The following is a 20489-nucleotide window of genomic DNA, read 5'->3' as shown; positions in this document are numbered from 1 at the left end:
GCCTACGTATGCTGGGGAATGAGGTGGAAGAATGGAACGTACCATATCAGAAGGCAGTTAAAGGGAGTCACAGTATTGCTTCCCCCCTGTCAAAAGCTATCTTGAAAATTATTAGCTGATCAGGGAGAAAAGATGTAAATCGGAAACCTTATTCCAGGGTAAACGGAATAAACACAGAACTTGTTCCATACATGTGTGTACACAATGAGATCTGTTGACTAGGCAACTGGCATTTGACTGTGTGAAGTTTTGGCTGAAAAGCTTTGTCTTTTGAGGTGATGTGGGTTACCAACCTCAAGGCAGGGCCTGGAGTTCTCCTGGAATTACGGCTGACTTCCAGACTACAGAGATCAATTCCGTCGGAGGAAATAAAAGCTTTGGAAGGCGGACTCTATGGTATCACATCTCCACTGAGTCCCTTTCTCTCCCCAAACTTCACCTTCCTAAAGTACCCAAATCTCCAGAAATTTCCCAAGATGGGATTGGCAACTTTAGAAGATGATCTGTAACTATATGAGAATTTCATCCAATGTGGCACATTGTGGTCCTCTTTTGTGGCACGTTCGCAGGACAGTGCTTGATGCTGCAGTCAGGACAGAATGACAGAGCCAATATCGATGGTTTCAGGTGGGTAGCTATGTTAGTTTGTAGGAGAAGAGCAAAATTTGGGGGCAGTAACACCATAGGGGCCAACTAGATTTCCAGGGTGTAAACTTTTGAGAGTCAGAGCTCTCTTTGCCAGATACCAGTATGCCAATGTGAACATACACATTCTAAGGGTCTCCTCTTGCACGAACCAGGCTAGCCCAATCTTGTCAGATCTCAGAAGCTAAACAGGGTCGGTTCTGGTCATTCGTTAGATGGGAGACCACCGAGGAACTTGACCATAGTCGCTACACGGAGGCGGGCAATGGCAAACCACCTCTGATTATCTCCTCTCAAAAAGTTGCTTTGAGAGGCTGCCATAAATCAGCTATGACTTGACAGCACTTTTCACACATCTTAGTCAATCAGCACCATTGAACGTTCACATCACTGGACCAGGATTGGGTCTGTGCACACAGCAGAGCGGCACGGGGATTCCGAGATGGTGGAATGGGCTGCCCCAACTCAGACTGGGGGGGGGGGGAGAAGAGCCACATTTCCAGACCCCCTGCAGGTATTATTTATTTATATATTTCATTCATTTGTGTTTATGTGTTATGTGCCGTTAACTCGCCTTTGACCTATGGCAACCCTGTTAGTCCTACAGACTAACATAGCCATCCACCTGAAAGACCTCCAAAACATCCTATCATTAACAGACTTGCTCAGATCCTGCAAACCGGAGAACGTGGCTTCTTTTATTGAGTCCAGCCATCTCTTTTCCTGCTGCCTTCCACTTTTCCTAGCATGTGACTTTTCCAGAGAATCTTGTCTTCTCATGATGTGGCCAAAGTACGACAGCCTCAGTTTTGTCATTTTAGTTTCTAGGGAGAATTCCGGCTTGATTTGATCTAGCACCCACTTGTTGGTCTTTTTAGCTGTCCACGGTATCCGCAAAACTCATTCATTTATTTCCATTGTTTATAGTCTGCCTTTCTCACTGCGATTCAAGGTGGATTACACAATGTAAAAGTGCAAATCAATAGGGTGGGACAGCTAATAAGCATTCCTGAAAATTTAAAAACGGGCTTCATATAAACACCCCAAACCTCCTTCTACTGAGTCAGGCTACGGTTCTATCAAGATCAGCATTTCCAGGTGGTGGCTGGAGAGTTCCTGGAATTACAGCTGATCTCCAGGCCACAGAGATCAATTCCCCTAAAGAAAATAGCTGCTTTAGAGGGTGGGCTAAATGGCATTATACCCTACTGAGGTCCCCCCCCCCAAATGCTACCCCCTGAAATTTCCAGGATTTTCCCAACCTGGAGCCGGCCACTAAGTTTGCCACCTCCAAGCTGGGAAATTTCTGGAGATATTGTGGGTGGAGCCTGGCGAGGGCAGGATTTGGGGAAGGGTATATATCTCAATGGAATGGAATGTCGAATCCACTCTCCAAAGGAGCCATTTTCACCAGGGGAACTGATCTCTGTGGCCCGGAGATCAGTTGTCACACCAGGGAGATCTCCAGCCCCCACCTGGAGGTTGGCAACGCTCCTAGCCACCCTAAGCAGCCACTGAGGCTCATCCTCAACTCGAGCTGTGAACCACCTCCTCCCTCCTTGCAATCTAGGGGGGGCCAGTTCCACTTCATCCTGCTCCGCTTCTGACCCGCGTTTGCCGCGTTGTGTGCAGAACGCCTCTCCGGAGCGAGCGCGCCGCTGTCTCGCCTGCGCAGCGCTTCCCACCGCGTGCGCTTCCCGCAGAGGCCGCTAGAGGGGAGGGAGGAGGCGGCCAGGCGCAGCCAAACCGCCCCCAAGCCACTCCCCTCCGGCACCTGTAGCAGCCGGTCCAACAACGCCGCGCCCCAGTCGCGGCACTATCGTTTGATCACGCCCGGGCCGGAGGTTCGCAGCCGGCCGCGCCTCCCTGCCAAAGCGGCCACGCTTCAACTTTTATTGTTTTTCCCCTTTTTTCCCTCTCTCGTGCACCTGCCCAACCTTCACGCACCGGTTGCAACCCGCCCCTCTCCCCGCGCAAAAGGCCACCGGCTCCGCACCGCCTTCTTTACCAGTTGTCAGGCCATCCGGAGTCCGGATCGGTGCAATCCAGTTCGGGCCTCCCAGCTGGACAACCCCTGTCCCAAATGTTTGTTGGCACACCATATTCTTTCCCGGCCCTCCAGACCCAGCAACAGAAGCTTGGGGAGGAAACTCTGGGGTATAATTCCAGAGTCCGCCTTCCCGAACACCCACGTTCTCCAGGCGAACTGATCTCTGACGCGCGGAGCGCAATGGTCATTCCGGGAGATCTCCAGCCACCACCTGGAGGTTGGCAACCCAACCCAGACGGCACCGATCGGGCTTGCGGAGCCATGGTATGAGACCATGCCAGCTGCTTCGGATCCAACGGTTAAGCGTGTTTCTTGTCCCCGCCTGCTCCCCCCGAGTAAGCCCATCAAACCCAACGGGGTTACTCAGACCGATCCCCCCCACGTCAAACCGCGGGTAAACTACTCGCCTCTTTGCGGAAAGGGGGCACGCAAAGCGGCCTTAAAGGTGTCCCCCTCCCGGCCCAGCTTGCGTCTTCCTGCTTTCGAAACGGTGCTATTAATAGTGGAAAATTTGCGAGGGGGGGGAGTTATAAAGAGCGAGGAAAAACAGACGCCGGAAGAGATCGATCCACTTGCTCTTGCATTCAAGCAGCCAAAGAGATCCAACAAGAGCACCCCCCTCCATCCTACTCACCGTTAAGTAACCTTCAGCTAAGGACAAGCTATGGGGGGGGGGGAGAGAGGATATGCCATGGGCGGGAGGGGGGGCAGACGAGAAGATGCCTATTTGGAATATCCTGACAATTATGCACCCTGACTTTGCCGCACCAGATTTCCTAAATAAATAAATAAATAAATAAATAAATAAATAAATAAATAACAATAGTGGTGGTGGTGGTGGTATTGATGATGATAAGCTGACAATTCCACCAACTTTGCCGCACCAGATTTCCTAAATAATAAAATAATAACAATGATAATGGTAATAATGATAACGGTGGTGGTGGTGATGATGATAATCTGACAATTCCACCCTGACTTTGGCGCACCCGATTTCCTTCAATAATGATGATAATAGTAGCAGTCGCAGCTGCAACAACAGTAGTATTATGATTAATAATAATAATAACAGTAATAGTAATACCCTGACAATTATGTACCCTGACTTTGGCCCATCCGATTTCCTTTTAACAACAACAACAACAGCGCCCTGACAATTGCGCGCCCTGACTTTGGCGCACCAGATTTAATAATAATAATAATAATGATAATACAGCGAAGGCGTTTGGGACTTACGTATCTCCGCAACTTCTTCTCCGGGGGAGACTTGCGCAGCCAGCCCGAGCAGACGACCTCTCCGCCGCCGCTCATCCTGCGAGGAGGCGAGGCGAGGCGAGGCGAGGCGGCCGGCTAAAGGAGGCGCCCCGCTCGCCCGGCGCCCCGGCGCGGCATCCGCTCACCACCAGGGCCGGCGCCCGCCCGCCCGCCTTCCCGGGGCCCGGAGGCAGCGCTCGGGCTCCCTCTCCCTCCGCTGCCGCCGCCGCCCGGGCACTTCCCCCCGCGCCATTCAGCAGCAGCCCCCGGCCGCCTCGCCCCTCGGGCGCCGGGCCATCCGCCCCTCGGCCGCGGCTCCCCCCAGCCGCTCCGTTTGGCCGCACAGCTCGCTCTTGCCCTCCTTGCCGGGGAACGGCCGCTCCGCTCGCAGCCTCGCCGTGGGCTGGCGCGCACTTTCCGATCGCCCCAACTGTTCGGAGCCAGAGAGCAGGAAACTCGGCTTGAACGCGCACAGACACACAAACACACTCCCCCCCCTGACACCACGCCTACCTCGCCGGCTCGCGAAGCGCAAACAGCCAGGCTCGCTCCTTTGGGAAAGAATCTGCACATAGGTTTAAAGCAATCAAAACTTGAGCGCAGCGGCAGCCAGGGGGTTAAGGCTGAGAGGGAGGGGAACGCGACTCCCCGCTCATTATTTACTCCTGAGTAAGGCCGGTGTGCCTAGGATCGCTGGTGTCATTGCAAGTCCTTGTGATGCAGGATTTGATTTCTTAGCGCTCAACAAGATTGTCAGAGGGTACACTTTGGAGTCAAGCTCCCTTCTTCAGATACAAGCACGACTAGAGATTCCTGAGCCTTTCTATCCCAGCCAGAAGGTGGGAGAGGTGTTGGAAGGAAGGGTGTCAGGATGCAAAGGTGCAGTGGTGCAATGGGGCAGAAATTAGCATCTGTAGTTTGGTGTAGCCGATTTGGTGTAGTGGTTAAGAGCCTGGGACTCTAATCTGGAGAACTGGGTTTGAGTCCCACCTCCTCCACTAGAAGCCAGCTGGGTGACCTTGGGCTAGTCACAGCTCTCTGAAGCTCTCTCAGCCCCACCCACCTCACAGGGTGTTTTGTTGTGGGGATAATAATGACATACTTTGTAAACCGCTCTGAGGGGGCATTACGTTCGCCTGAAGGGCGGTATATAAATTGAATGTTGTTGTTAGTAGTAGTAGTGACATAAGAATCCTGTGTCTCTGGGTGGAGGACTCCATTGATCTGAATTTGTGAATGAGCTCTAATTTGGCAATCCCAACCACAGCACCACTCCAGATTTCTGAATGGGATATAAAGGGCTCTCCATTCCTACTTATATCTGATGAAGGGAGCTTTGACTCTCAAAAGCTTACAACCTGGAAACCTTGTTGGTCTCTAAGGTGCCACTGCAGGCCAACATGGCTACTCACCTAAAACCAGTTCGTCATTTTGGGATATTTGAGTAAGTGGGCATACCTGTGCACTGCTTCTAATTTTTGCTCTGCCGTTTTCCCAAGGAGCTCAGGACACACATGGGTCTGGCCTTTTCCATTTTGCCTTCCCAACAACCCTGCGAGGTAGGCCAGACCTGTGCAAAGCCACCCCGGCAGTTTCTACGCCCAGTTGGAGACTGTAACTTAGGCCATCCTCAGCCAAACACTGCACAGACTTGCTGTGGTTGTTTGGCAAGTGCTAGTTTGGCATGTCTCAGGTAGCGGGCGATGAGATCAGGAAATTGTGGGTTTTCTGCCTGAGGCATCTAAACACTGTGATGGTCAAGCACCCATCGGCCAGGCCCAAACAAAATCAGCATATTACACATATTTGCAAAGATGAATCGAGAGGGTGGGAGTTACGCAGTCCCTCCTTCCTACATTTGCCAACCTCCAGGCAAAGCCTGGAGACCTCAGAATAATCTCCAGACTACAGGGATCAGTTCCCTTGGAGAAGATGGCAGCTCCGAAGGGTGAACTCCATCACATTATACTCCACGCAGGTCCTCTCCTCCCCGAAGTCAGGCTTCTCCCCCAAATCTCCAGCAATTTCCCAACCTGGAGCTGGCAACCCAAATTGTGCTGCTTTTGTAATTGATGCAAGCCAACTGCTTTACTGTTAGAGTGAAAAGTTCAAAGGAATAGTGAGGGTGGCTGTAGTAGAGTTAGATGGACAATTTGGAAATTCCAACTCACTTCCCCAAGTCGCCCTATCCAGGTTTTTCTGCTTAAGCAACTTCACTTCTTCCACCCACCCTCCTCATTCCCCCCCCCCTTAAACTCAGCTGCTATCAACGTCCTGTCCCTTCTGGAGTATGCTTGGTGCTCATCAGGCCGGTAATTAAAAATGGTGCCCTCCACACCTACGATCAAAAGTGGTACATTCCACTTTAGCATTTCTGGATACTATTACATATCTACTGCGTGTGTGTGTCAAGCCTCATTCTGTGGTTGAGTGGCAGGAAGCTCCCTAAAACACTGGGCACATTAGTTACAAACTAAGGCTTTTTACTCTGATAGGAGGGCGGTCTGGAGGGGGTCTCAGATGCTTCGCCAATGAGTTAGGGACCATAGACTTCACCATGTTTTGCCTTACGTATTACCTGTTGCTTTAAATTTGTACTCCTATGTGCTACCTGTGCTTCATGTTGTCTAATGTCAGTCCCAGAATTAATCGTGTTCTATTTCCGCAATTCTTCAACTCTGTATTGGATCCTTGCTAACGCTGTGTCTTTGTAAACTTGTTTTTATTTATCCTATGGCATTGCCTATGGAAACGTCCTTGACACTGTTTGGAAATGTCCTTTGGTACTGATTGTACTAATCTCACGCTATGTAATCCGCCTTGAGTCTCAGTGAGAAAGGTGGACTATAAATGTCATAAATACATACATACATACATACGAACAATATATTTCTGTGTGTGCGCACACGCATGCAAACACACATTGCTGGGTTTAATGCACCCAGGGTCACGAAAGAGCATTACAGAAAAAATTGTATTGACCTGAGCGACCAAATGTCTTGTGCTGGGACTCACCTGAACTGTCGCAGAATATACAAAATAAAAAAATAATAATACACAGAAGCGTTCCCGAGCAGAAACATATTATAGAAGCATTATATTATGCACTTCCTTTACTCTGTTTTTGTCTTACTTTCATTTCTTTAAATAAAATGTTTTTTTTTAAAAAGAGCAGCATTCCAGAGCAGGAACAACATGCACAGCTTCCCTGGAAAGAACTAATGGGTTGGATCCTATGGTTCCATTCCATTAGCAGCAGCGCTCGGCTCCTTACACGAAAGAAAAGCACCGGATCCATTAGCAGACCCAACCCGATGAGTCTGCACATTTGCAAAGGTAGATCGTAGTAAGCATTACAGAAAGCACTCGAAGGCTGTTCGGGACCAGCAGCTTCATTAGGTAAGGCAGCCGTTTCAGGATTTGCGATGACGCAGAAATGCATTCAAGACAGATGTAGGCAGCGCAGAATTGTTTTGAAAAGGAGAGGCACCGGGTCTTGGGCAGCCCTGCCCCTTCCTTGGAAGGAAGCCCTGCTCTTTCATTGGAAATGCATAAAGATGGCTTACAATCACTTAGGACTCTGTACAAGCTCAGAGGCATCTTTGTGTTACAATACTGGGTGTCACTTTTAAGGGGCAAGACCAAAGAAGGGGAAAGTGATCAGGGGGAAAGAGTGTTGCTTCAAGAGCTGTTTCTCTTGACATGCAATCAGCAATGGAAGGAAACAGTCTCTCTGGAAGTTTTTGAGAAAAGCCTCTTGGCTTTCCTTGCCCCCCTTCGCACCATAGCTAGGAGCAAAAATGATTCAATCATTCTTTTAGTTGCTATCCCTGTTCCTGTATAACCTACACGAGAAACCAAGAGGGCATCCAAGCCCCAGAGATTTTCAGTGCAATCCTATGCAATTATTCCAGTCTAAGCCAATTGATTTCGATGGACTTCGAATGGAGTAACTTTGGTTAAGATTGCAGTGTCTGTCTGCCTCTTCTTCGAGGAGAACTCAGTCATTGTTTCTCCTGAAAAACAAAGTACTATTGCTATTATTATTTAGAAGATCCTGCAGTGTGTATGGCACTGTATAAACATAACGTTCCTCTGGGCAACAAAACAAAACAAATCCAAATGGCAAAATGGGTCCCCCAAACTGGGAGCCAGTTTGGTGTAGTGGTTAAGAGCGGCAGGACTCTAATCTGGAGAACCGGGTTTGATTCCCCACTCCTCCGCTTGAAGCCAGCTGGGTGACCTTGGGTCAGTCACAGCTCTTTCAGAGCTCTCTCAGCCCCACCCACCTCACAGGGTGATTGTTGTGGGGTAATAATAATATACTTTGTAAACTGCTCAGAGTAGGCATTAAGTTGTCCTGTAGGGTGGTATAGACACCGAATGTTGTTGTTGTTGTTAGTATTATCAAAGTAGCCAGTGTCTGGGTTAATTATTTAGACAAGTGAGAAGGTAAAAAGCTTTCAGTTGGTCTCTTACCTACTTAAGCAACCTCACTTCTGACAGAGCAGTCCATCTGTGGAACAGGCTTCCTCAGGAGGTGTTGGGCTCTCCTTCTTTGGAGGTTTTTAAGCAGAGACTATGTGGCCACCTGACAGCAATGCTGATCCTGTGAACCTGGGCAGATTATGAGAGGGAGGGCAGGAAGGGTTACATCAGTGCTTAGTTCTCGTGGCCCCTTCTTACACGCCCAGGGTAATGCCGGATCACCACTTTGGGGTCAAGTAGCAATTTTCCGAAGGCAATTTTGGCTAGGGATCCTGATTGAGTTCTGCCATTTCCTGGGCATGGAGTAAGGGTCACTCTGTGTGTGTGTGGGGGGGGGGGGAAGGGTATTTGGGAATTTCCTGCATTTTGCAGGAGGTTTGACTAGCTGACCCTAGAGGTCCCTTCCAACCTTGTGATTCTCTGAACTTCTTAGTACAGTACCATCACTGATCTCGGAGAAAGGTGAGCAAGCGGCGTGAAACTGGGAGGCAGAGTTTCAGTTCCAGCTCCTGGTTAATTAGATTTTCACAGTTCTCGTCTATTAAGAGGGTCAGCAAGTGGAGGCCATCAGGTTAAGAGCAACTCCTGCTCAGTCTGTGGAAATAGTATTTACTTACAAGATGCTTTAGGAATGGGGGAAATGATATTTTTACTACCTTCATGCCAGAGTTCAAAAGCCAGTTGCAGTTTCCACTGTGTGTGCAGAGGAAGTCTCGATACACTTTTACCTCCAGTTTTTCCATCCGTGAAAAGTCACTTCCTGGTGGCTCATCAGCCTTACAATTGCCCAACTTGATTGAAGAAAGGTGTCAAGAAATGGGTGAGTGCGTGAAATCCTCACACGCACGCAACGTCACTCCAAGGATATACCTCCTGAGTAGACTTCTCTGTGCAAAGGTTCAATTCATTGTAAGTGATGAAGTTGAGTGGAAGAGGGAGACAGGATTTCCACGCGTCCATCTCAATGAGATTGGGTTATGAAGATACAATCAACATCTTCTACACAATGTACAGATCATAGAATCAGAGTTGGAAGGAGCCATACAGACCTTCTAGTTCAATCCCCTGCCCAGTGCAGGATCAGCCTAAAGCATCCCTGACAAGTATTCATCCAGCCTCTTCTTGAAAATTGTCAGTGAAGGGGAGCTCACCACCTCCCTAGGCAGCTGATTCCACTTTTGAACTATTCTGACCGTGAAAAAGTTCTTCCTAATGTCTAGCCAGTACCTTTGTGCATGTAATTTAAGCCCATTGCTTCGGGTCCTACCCTCTGCTGCCAACTGGAACAGCTCCCTGCCCTCCTCCTAATGACAGCCTTTCAGATATTTAAAGAGAGTGATTATGCCCCCCTCAATTTCTTCTCCTCCAAACTAAACATTCCCAAGGCCCTCAGCCTTTCCTCGTAGGGCTCAGTCTCCAGACCCCTGATCATCCTCGTCGCTCTCCTCTGCACCCTCTTGATTTTGTACACATCCTTTTTTGAAGTGAGGCCTCCAGAACTGCACACAATACTCCAGGTGCGGCCTGACCAAGGCAGTATAGAGAGGGGCTATGACCTCCTGCGATTTCAACGCTATGGCCCCTTTGATACAACCCAAGATTGAATTAGCCTTTTTTGCCACCGCATCACACTGACTGCTCATATTTAGTTTTCAGTCCACTCTTACCCCAAGATCCCTTTCACATATACTACTGCCCAGATTGCACAACCTGAGCACGTATACAACAACACATGCTCACAGGCCCTCTGCAGCCAGAATGAAGGTCATGGGTGGGGCAGGAAGATGTGATCTCAACCTCCCTCCCTCTACAACAAACAAACAAACAAACAAACAAACATTGGGTCGTGTACAGTCAGAAAGAAAGGAGGCAGAGAAAAAGACATCATTTCAGAATATCCCTAGAATACAGTCCCCAGTAAGTTTCAGGTGGGTAGCTGTGTCGGCCTGCAGTAGAACAAAATTCAAGTCCAGCAGCACCTAAAAAACCCCCAAGATTTTCCAGGATGTAAGCTTTTGAGAGTCAAAAGGGCAAGGTTCGAGCCCTGGAGCAGCTTTGAGACCAACAAGAGTTTCCAAGCGATAAGCTTTCAAAAGTTCCTTTCATCAGATAGTCGATGGGAGTTTTGACTCTTAAAAGCTTATACCCTGGAAATCTTGTTGATCTTTAAGCCGCTACTGGACTCGAATCTTGCTATTTTCCAGTTAGTAATTTCATCGGGCTGCACGAGATCAGATGCCAACGTTTGTTCCGCTCTGCCCTTTTACTCATTTCTATTCTTTTCCGTCCGTTGCAGTCGTTTTGATTTATTTCATAATCCCTCTCGAACTTGCTCTTCGTTGGCTATCCTCTGTAAATGTTAGAAGTGGGGTTTGCATTCTTTCTTCCCTTACGTTCATTTAATGGAGAATGCGCATAAACACTGGCCTCTGTGCACATCAACCAGCTGCTGTGGAGAACATGCACGGAAGAGCAGCATAAACAAGGGATTTTGCACACCCTTTGCTCAACGTGCCGGGCCTCAAATGATAAGGGGGGGGCATATTATTGAGCATATTCTCCAATTAAGGACACTGTATGCCTTTACCAGTCGCCATGTGAGATCCTCACATGCAATGGCACTACGAGGATATACATCTCGAGTAGACAATGTTCTTGTTTGTAAATGCACATTCGCTGTGATGTCTCTGAAATATGCCCATTTCCCATACAATTCGCAGTTTTAAAAGAGCCCCGCAGCGCAGAGTGGTAAGCTGCAATACTGCAGCCCAAGCTCTGCTCATGCAGGGCCGGATCTAGGGTTGCTGGCGCCCGGGGCAACCCTAGTCCGACCTCGCGCGCGAGCTCCCGGCGCAGCATGATTATGTCATTTTGGTGATGTCATCACGTAGGGCAGCGGAAGCAGTGTGCGGGGCTGGGAAGCCACCCGTGCCATTCGCCTTCCCGCAGGCGAATGGCGCGGGTGGCCTCGCAGCCCCTCGCGCTGCCTTTTGCCTTCCCTGCAGGACAGGGGTTGCGCAGCAAGACGGACGCCCCCTGTCCCGCGGGGCAGGCGAAAGGCAGCGTGGGGGGCTGCGAGGTTGCCCGCACTGCTGCCTGTGCACTCCGGCAGCTGGCAGCTGCTCCTGGCGCCTCCTCCCTGGAGGCGCCGGGGCAGACTACCCCCCTGCCCCCCCTCGATCCGGCCCTGTGCTCATGATCTGAGTTCGATCCTGGCAGAAGCCAAGTTCAGGTAGCTGGCTCAAGGTTGACTCAGCCTTCCATCCTTCCAAGGTTGGTACAATGAGTCAAGTGTAGAGGACTGGGGACAGCAATGGCAAACCACCCCGTAACAAAAAGTCTGCCAAGAAAACGTCATGATGCGACGTCCCCCCATGGGTCAGTAATGACCCAGTGCTTGCACCTTTATCTTTACCTCAGTTTTAAAACAATAAACATATTGAATAGCATTGCAGTGTGCGATCCAGGAAGATGCTGACCGCTCACAATTACTTTCTGCAAAGGAGTTTTCAACCTTGGTTGTTGTGGGTTTTCCCGGCTGTATTGCCGTGGTCTTGGCATTGTAGTTCCTGACGTTTCGCCAGCAGCTGTGGCTGGCATCTTCAGAGGTGTAGCACCAAAAGACAGTCTTTTGGTGCTACACCTCTGAAGATGCCAGCCACAGCTGCTGGCGAAACGTCAGGAACTACAATGCCAAGACCACGGCAATACAGCCCGGAAAACCCACAACAACCATCGTTCTCCGGCTGTGAAAGCCTTCGAAAATACATCGAGTTTTCAACCTCTTTTCAACTCCAAACCCCAACCCTCCAGTTCCTTCATTGCAAGTCTCTTGAGAATCAACAGGCACATCTTCGACAAATACCATAGAAATCCTAAGTATTATTACTTCGTCTCTGTAAAGCTTAATTTCTGCATTTCAATGTGCTGATCAAAAGGCACAAGATCAGCGCATTGCAGAAAGGAGAATAATCTATAACATCTCATAGGGATGGACAGGATTAATAATGTAACAACCTTCAATGGTTTAGGAGCACATCACATGAAATCACGTCAGAAACATTTCTAAAGTCCAAGCGTATGGCATCAATAAATTCAATTTCTGAGCGAGCGATGGGATAAACTGGACCTGCCAAATTCTCTCTCCTGCACAGGGCTAGGCAGTGAGATGCAGTCAGGGCTCGTTTCGAGGGGGAATGCGCAGGAATGCAGTTCCAGCAGTTCCCCAAAGAGGTCACATGACAGGTGGCCCCGCCCATTTGACTCTCAGCCATTTTGGGCCCATTTCAGCCTGGATTGGGGCTGAAACAGCCCGGATTGGGCCTCTGACAGGTGGTGGATCACTTTCCCACTCAGCAGTGGTCCGATCCTGACCATTTTGGGCCCCTTTTCGGCCATTTTCAGCTCCTTTTTGCCATTTTGGGCCCAATTTCGGCCCTGAATGGCCAGGATTGGGTCCAAACCAGCCAGGATAGGTGAGGTCAGGGGGTGTGGCACATGCAAATCAGTTATGCTAATGACACACTTCCAGCGATGGCAAGGGGGCATGGCACATGCTAATGAGCTATGCTAATGAGTTCCTCCAGCTCTTTTTTTACGAAATGACCCCTGGGTGTAGTGATCATAGGCGTTTTCCTACCTCCAAAATTATGTTGTCAAATTTTGCCAGAATTCACCGGGGCATCCCCCCTTCTTTCTCTGTGTTGCCGCTGCTGCAGACTCTGCATTCCCTCCCCCCCCCCGAGTCTGAATGGGTTTCGAGACAGAACTTCCTGTTCAAACACTTTGGACTGGGCCATCCTGCAGCCCAAAGGGAACACCGCCCCATACCTGTCACATTCCTAACAGATCACTCCGTATGAGTTAGGGGATGGAAAATACCGTGAGCCAAATTTGAATGGATCCACGTGTCAGAAATAGGTCAAACCTGTTAAAAGTGCTTATTAGATGGAACGTGCGGTGATGTTTTGAACACACCTAAACTGAAGATGACACACAAGCAAAATATCTGCGAAGTCTGGAAATTAAAAACTAAGAGTCTGTGCCACCATCTGGTGGAAGGCTGGCATAGCAGAACTAGCACTTCTGGCTCTATGATGGGTGAACAGCTCTTCTTTAAATAGAAAGCTCAGAGAAGGGCCGACTGCACACTAAGATTTATTCTGCATGAGGTTTGCAAGTTTTAGTAACGGACACAGAATTCAGCTTCCCGTGAATCTCTTCTTTCTTAGAGCTAGAGTGGTGTAATGGTTAGTGTCAGACTAGGATTTGGGAGACCCAGTTTCGAACCCCACTCTGCCATGGAAGCATCCTGGGTGATCTGGGGCCAGTCATATACTCTCAGCCTAGCCTAATTTACAGAGTTGTTATAAGGATAACAACAACAACATTTGATTTATATACCGCCCTTCAGGCCCACTCAGAGCAGTTTACAAAGTGTGTTATTATTATCCTCACAACAATCACTCTGTGAGGTGGGTGGTGCTGAAAAAGCTCTGAAAGAGCCGTGACCGACCCAAGGTCACCCAGCTGGCTTCAAGCGGAGGAGTGGGGAATCAAACCTGCCTCTCCAGATTAGAGTCCTGCCGCTCTTAACCACTACACAAAACTGGATAAAAGGGAGAAGGGGGGAATGATGAAAGCCACCTTGGGTGCCCGTTGGGGAGAAAGGTGGGGCATAAATTAAGTAAAGAGAATAAATAAATAAAATAGCAAGTTTCTAGTCCTTCTGTTGGCAAATACATGCTTGAAAGCACCTGATGAAATAAGACGCTGCTTTATGCTGCTGAGTCAGACCGTGGGTCCAGCTGAATTCAGTTTTGTCAACAACTCTCCAAGGTTTCAGGTTGAGAAAGGTCTGTCTCCACACCTGCTACCTGAAATCCTTTAACTGGAGGTGCCAGGGACTGAATCCAGCATCTCTGGCAATGAGTCACAGACTTTTATAAGCAGAAGAGGCGGATGCAGATTTTTCGTTGCAGCCAAGCAGCGGCTTCTTGCAAAACTAAGATCTCTTATGCAAAATTGTTTTTTTTTAAAAGGCAAAATGGTTATGCAAAAGAAGATTATGCAAATCGATCTAATTTACAGATGTAGCAAAATGTACCCTTGGATCAGCTTGATGCAGAATGCAAATTTTTCCTTCCGCTCAGAGTAAACACATAGCCCTGGTTTAGAATTGCCAGTCTGCCATCAGGAGAGGCTGGATATACCTTTAACATTGCCAAGGAAACAGCTGATGATGTAGCCGCCAGTTCCTCCTTCTCCTTCATTTCATCCACTTTGCTGTTCTGCCTAGTATGGGGCAGAGCTGGAGTCCTGCTCGCTATAGCACACAAGAAGAGCAGGTGGGGAAAGCGGCAGGAGGAAGATGGGAGACCCCACAGCTCTTCCTTCAGGTCCAGTAGTCTCCAACTCATGGGTGGGAACCTGTGAGCCCCTATACATCCCCCCTCCACTCGTCCTTGCATGCAGAAAGGTAAGCAAGCAAGACGGTGAGATGAGATCACTCAATGGTGGAGTAGATTCTTGCATAGCTCTTACCCTTGCTTTGGCTCTTGCTATGATACACCACCTAGTAAACAGCTCTCATTTCCTATTCCCAGTCCTCTTGCACTGGTGAGGTAATGCCCTAGCTCCCGCCTTGTCCAGTTACGTGGCTAGCAGCTTGGTGAGCCCCATGTTGCTCCTGGAGGTGATGGTAGTTAAAGGAGGAAAAGCCGGAGACCTCTGCTCTTCTTGGTGCTTCATGAAGGCATACAAAGCATCTCCCGGTTGTAACTTGGCAACGAGAGCGAGCGAGGAATCCATTTTCTGGTATCCATCTTGGAAGTTCCCCTCCCACCACCTACGTTGGTGCTACTCAAGACTGATCAGTGCGCCTTGCAAATCACTGAACAGGCCAAGCTTGCACAAATAGCCTCCTAATTAAGTTCTACAAACAGTGTCTTACATCAAGGAATCATTACCTTAACAACGCAAATTGGGAAACTGAAGACAGCAATCGGTGTTAAGCAACTGTCCCAATTTCCAGAGCATGTCAGCATCCAGCGCCAAGAATGAAGGCCTCTGCCTGTGGCATATTGGGAATGAATGGGAATGTGTTGCGGAATGTGCTCAGGGTATATGAATGAGCGCATGGATATGCCTATGGCAGAAGCCCCGTTAGCTGCAAAGCGCTGGATTCCAGCGCAACCTGCCGGCTGTTTTTTTAAAAAATCCCAAGCCGCGACAGATAATTCCCCATCAGTTTGACAGCATTTTTAAAAACTATCTCAATGTTCTGAATCAAAGGCTAAAATGCTTGCAATAGTCAGACTGATTTCTTCATCCTCTCTGTTTATGTTCCCTCTCGCTTCGGGGGAGATTCTGAGAGTCAAACTATTGCGGCGTTTAGAACCAAGTCACATCACATGATTGGCTGACACCAAACACCTGGCGGCGTCTTCAGGATGCTGACGCCAAGATGGAAGCAGAGAAGCAGCTGGAGGTATAACGAGGGGGCGGGAAATATGGGTTGGCGTGGTTGATTTTTATCCCTTTAGGAAGGTGAGATGCCCTGACCTGCGTAGCACAGGCGGGTCAGATCTCGTCAGATCTCAGACGCTAAGGATGGTTGGCTATCAGTTTGGCCCTGGTTAGTACTTGGATAGATGACCAAGGAAGTGCAAGGTTGCTACATAGATGAAGGCAACGGCAAACCACCTCTGAAGTCTCTTGGCTTGAAAACTGTATGGCGCTGCTGTACATTTTGACAGTTCAAAAAAGTGAGGCTGAGAGGGACCACTTTTTTTGCACCATTTTTAAAAATCTATGCACTACTTTTTAAAAAAAATCTATGGCCTTTCGTTGAAGGAGATCTGACATATTAGAACAAAGTAACTCTGAGCATGTACACAGCTCAAGATGGTATCTGAAGAAGTGAGTTGTGGCTTTTGAAAGCTCATACTCTACCAATTATTTAGTTTGTCTTATAGGCGATATTGGACTCTTGCTCTTTTCCACTGAGCATGTACAGAGTGTCATTCACTCCCTGCAGATCACATTGGAGATAGAGATGGGCACGAACCAGGAAAACTGCGGTTTGTGGTTCGTTGTGTTTCACGAACCGTGAACCAACATGAAATTGCCCGGATTCACAAACTGGTTCGTTTGGTTCGTGAATACGTCACTTCCGGGGCAGCAGAAGATCTGCAGAAAGCTCATCCCCCCCTGTTGCCTAGGAAACTAATTGATCGGCGCCAGGCTGACTGCAGTGACGAACCAAAAAACGAACCGAACGAGTGGCCCAAACATCATTACAGTTTGTCAGAAATGCCCTCCGACGAACTACCAGTTCATGAACCAAAATAACGGTCCGGTTTGTGATGAACTTTGGTTCATATTTCAGTTCATGCCCACCTCTAATTGTAGCTCATCATATCCGCAGAAGCTGGGGTTCCTTCTTGCCAGGGTTCTCACACAGGCCTGGACTCCAGCATCCATTAAAACAAAAAAAGAAGTTAAACTCGCTTGCCATTATTCTAGAACACATCCCCAAAGTTTATAGTACAGGGCAGGACTCCCTGAACCACTCCTAAGATGGGCATGTTCTTCCAGAGTGAATCCATTCCCTTTTAGCACTGAAAGGTCTACTAGGTTATAACGTGGAAGTTTTGCAATTAAATCTAGACACAAGAGAGGAGTGCTTCCATTGATTGTTCTTTCACCAGAACTTTAATTTACTTCCCTTGCCTTTGACAGCCAAGCAGGGGAAGGTTAAAGAAAATGAGCTGGGGGTGGGAGGGGGAATCCAGGGCTGCCTCATCTGATTCAGAAATGAAAATAAAGAAGGGGATCTTCCAGGCTGCAGTCCAGCCTCAAAAAAAACAGAACCTGCCACATCTCTCAACCCCACCCACCTCACAGGGTGATTGTCGTGGGGATAATAACAACACACTTTGTAAACCACTCTGAGTGGGCGTTAAGTTATCCTGAAGGGGGGTATATAAATCAAATGTTATGTTATAGATTAAGAGGAGTTAGCCGTGTTAGTCTGTAGTAGCAAAATCAAAAAGAGTCCAGTAGCACCTTTAAGACTAACCAACTTCATAGTAGCATAAGCTTTCAAGAACCACAGCTCTCTTCAACAGATGCATCTGACAAAGAGAGCTGTGGTTCTCAAAAGCTTATGCTACAATAAAGGTGCGACTGGACTCTTTACTATGTTATGTTAAAATTCAGCACAGCTAACAAACGCAAATTGGAGTCAGCTGCCCAACTGAAGGGGGAACCTGATGTCCCTTCCTTCTCATCCCCGCAGAGTCTTGATGGAGGACAAGTGGGAAAGGCCGACAGTTCATCTGTTTGGAGCAGGGCTTTCTCACTGTGCCAGCAAGCAGCCCTGGCTCTCTCCTCTCCTGCCCCCCTCCTTCCTGATAGCAATGGCTCACTGGTAGAGCATGTGCTCAGAATGAAGAAATCACTTTGGTCAGATGTGGCATGGCCACCTATCGCAGTCATCCCTAAGCTAGTATTCCACAAGAGAACCATTAAAACATCACAATAAATCAATCAATTGAAGGTTCTTCTAAGCCTGAAGTTTCAGCTGACAGGGGAGGCTGCCTGCTGTATCTCTGTATGAACCACAGCTCTGGCCTTTTCTCCGTCCAATCAGCTTCTGTTGGGGGAGGTGATTCCGCCATCTTATTTACTTAGAATATTTCCAGGCCACCCCCATCTCTCTGCATCAATCATCCTTCGTGAACAGAATTCAAGTCCAGTTGTACCTTAAAGACCAAAAATTTTTTCCAGGGTATAAGTAAATCAAAGCTCCCTTTGTAAAATACAAAAGATAATGGCAGTTACCCGAACTCATGAAAGCTTATCCCTTGCACATTCCTGTTGGTCTTTAAAGTGCTACAGACTTGAATTTTGTTCTATTGTTACAGACAAACGCAACTACCCACCTGAAACGACCTTCGTGAAAAGATGAACCCAAACTACCCACCTTCAAAAGGAGGCTGCCCAATTGCTCCCCTGCACGAGTCCTGCTCCGGGCTGGCCTCTTTCCAATCATGAGGCGTACCCAGAACTGTGACTCATGCTGAATTGCAGTAGAGTAGGCAGGTAATTCATACTCTTCACACATTCCAAAAGTAAAGCCTTCGTGGGCGCAAGAATGAGTTGTCCCTCCAATTTTAATTCAGAAAAATGGCTACTAACATTTTTGGGAATACATTGACGTTCACCCCGATATTTAGCTAATTAGTGTGTCCTTTCCAATGTCAGTGCAGGCTTGTAGAAGTAGGAGGTGGTTTGCTCATCACAGGAATAGCAATAGAATAGCAGTTTTCATAACTCTTCAAATCCGTAAGCCACGGCGCCTCTGCCTAGTTTAGCTTCCTGTCTTTTCTAGCTCAGACGCCCGAGTTCAGCCGCATCCATTCTTGCACATTAATTTCCAGCAAAATGTTGTTTTATTTATTCTAGCTGAGACTAGATTGCAGCTATCTGGATTTCGGAGCATATGCATTAACGCTATGCAAACGGCTTTGTAGATTTCAATGTACCGTATATGAATACAAGCTCGCTTCGACTTTCCAGAAGTCATGCTTTCAAAGTCTCTAAGATTATCTGGTACACGAAAATTGAGGGGGTCCACTCTTCTTTCCAAGAATGCTCCCTTTTATCATCCAGGCAGGCCACAGATATGCAGAAGAGACACGTTCTCAGTAAAGGAGGGGAAGTGCTACAAAACACACGAGCGAGGAAACCTTGGGAAAGGAATGACGTCTTTGATGTTCTCGACTCCCAGGACGCATTGGAGGTAACGCTCAAACCCCATTCCGAAGCCTCCATGTGGGGTGGTTCCAAACTGACGCAGCTCCAGGTACCTGGAGAGCAAACCGTTACACTTACTATATCTCCTGTTTGCTGTAAATCCCTCCCTACTGAAACACCAACTCCAGAACTTCCTGTTTGTTTAATTTTTGAACAGGCCACTGTCTCTAAAACGTTGCTCTTACAGCCAAACCAGACAATTTGCCTGACACGTGGAGGACACGAGTTGGTTTCCTGCAAGGTTCTCACTACACTTCATGTGGAACCTTGTGGGAAACCGACTTGTGTCCTCCACGTGTCAGGTGAGTCGTCTTGTTTTGGCTGTTAGTTAGCTTATGATCTGACTGCAGCTACCATCCTGAGAAGTAAGCCCCACTGAATAAAATGGGGTCTACTTTCACACAGACATGTTCAGGATGGTTCCCTATATAAGACTGCCAGCTCTAGGCTAGAAATTCCTGGAGATTTTAAGGGTGGAGCCTGGAGAGGAAGTGACCTCAGCAGGCTATAACGCCATAAAGTCCACCCTCCACAGCAGCCATTTTCTCCAGGGGAACTGATCTCTGTGGCCTGTAGATCAACTGTAATTCTAGGAGATCTCCAGCTGCTACCGTGAGGCTGGCAACTCTAACCACCTGTTGGAACCAGTAACTACTACAGGCAGGTGGGGATTCTGAATGTATGAGGGTCTACTCAAATTAGTTGTACGAACTAACGTTTAGAATGATTCTGAGCAGAAAAATGTGGCAGGGGGAGGATTACACAGCTTCTTTACTCTGCCTTTCACCCACTGTGTAAAAAAAGATAAAGGTAGGGAAGCACCGAGTCATTACTGACCCATGGGGGGACGTCGCATCACGACGTTTTCTTGGCAGACTTTTTGTTATGGGGTGGTTTGCCATTGCCTTCCCAGTCCTCTACACTTTACCCTCAGGAAACTGGGTACTCATTTTACCGACCTCGGAAGGATGGAAGGCTAAGTCAACCTTGAGCCAACTATCTGAACCCAACTTCTGCCAGGATCGAACTCAGGTCGTGAGCAGAGCTTGGGCTGCAGTACTGCAGCTTACCACTCTGCACCATGGAATTTTTAAAAAAAGAATAAGGAGACCGTATTGTCGAAGGCTTTCACGGCCGGAGAATGATGGTTGTTGTGGATTTTCCGGGCTGTATAGCCGTGGTCTTGGCGTTGTAGTTCCTGACGTTTCGCCAGCAGCTGTGGCTGGCATCT

At 48.3% G+C, this 20489-nt stretch overlaps 2 protein-coding genes across 2 annotated transcripts in view; both read right to left on the bottom strand.

Moving 5' to 3' along the window:
* Positions 1-4006, bottom strand: part of GAB2 (GRB2 associated binding protein 2) — a 206953-nt gene extending 202947 nt beyond the window's left edge. Inside the window, exon 1 of the mRNA XM_054973128.1 lies at positions 3932-4006. Coding sequence (XP_054829103.1) covers positions 3932-4006 — 75 coding nt within the window. The remainder of the gene's footprint in view (positions 1-3931) is intronic.
* A 14591-nt stretch (positions 4007-18597) lies between these two features.
* Positions 18598-20489, bottom strand: part of NARS2 (asparaginyl-tRNA synthetase 2, mitochondrial) — an 81442-nt gene continuing 79550 nt past the window's right edge. The window contains exon 14 of the mRNA XM_054973892.1: positions 18598-19311. Coding sequence (XP_054829867.1) covers positions 19167-19311 — 145 coding nt within the window. The 3' untranslated portion in view covers positions 18598-19166. The remainder of the gene's footprint in view (positions 19312-20489) is intronic.

This window comes from Eublepharis macularius, chromosome 3, assembly GCF_028583425.1.
Source record: "Eublepharis macularius isolate TG4126 chromosome 3, MPM_Emac_v1.0, whole genome shotgun sequence".
NCBI classification, from domain to species: Eukaryota; Metazoa; Chordata; class Lepidosauria; order Squamata; family Eublepharidae; genus Eublepharis; species Eublepharis macularius.
Note: the sequence above shows the minus strand (reverse complement) of the source record. Positions and strands in the feature narration are given on the sequence as shown.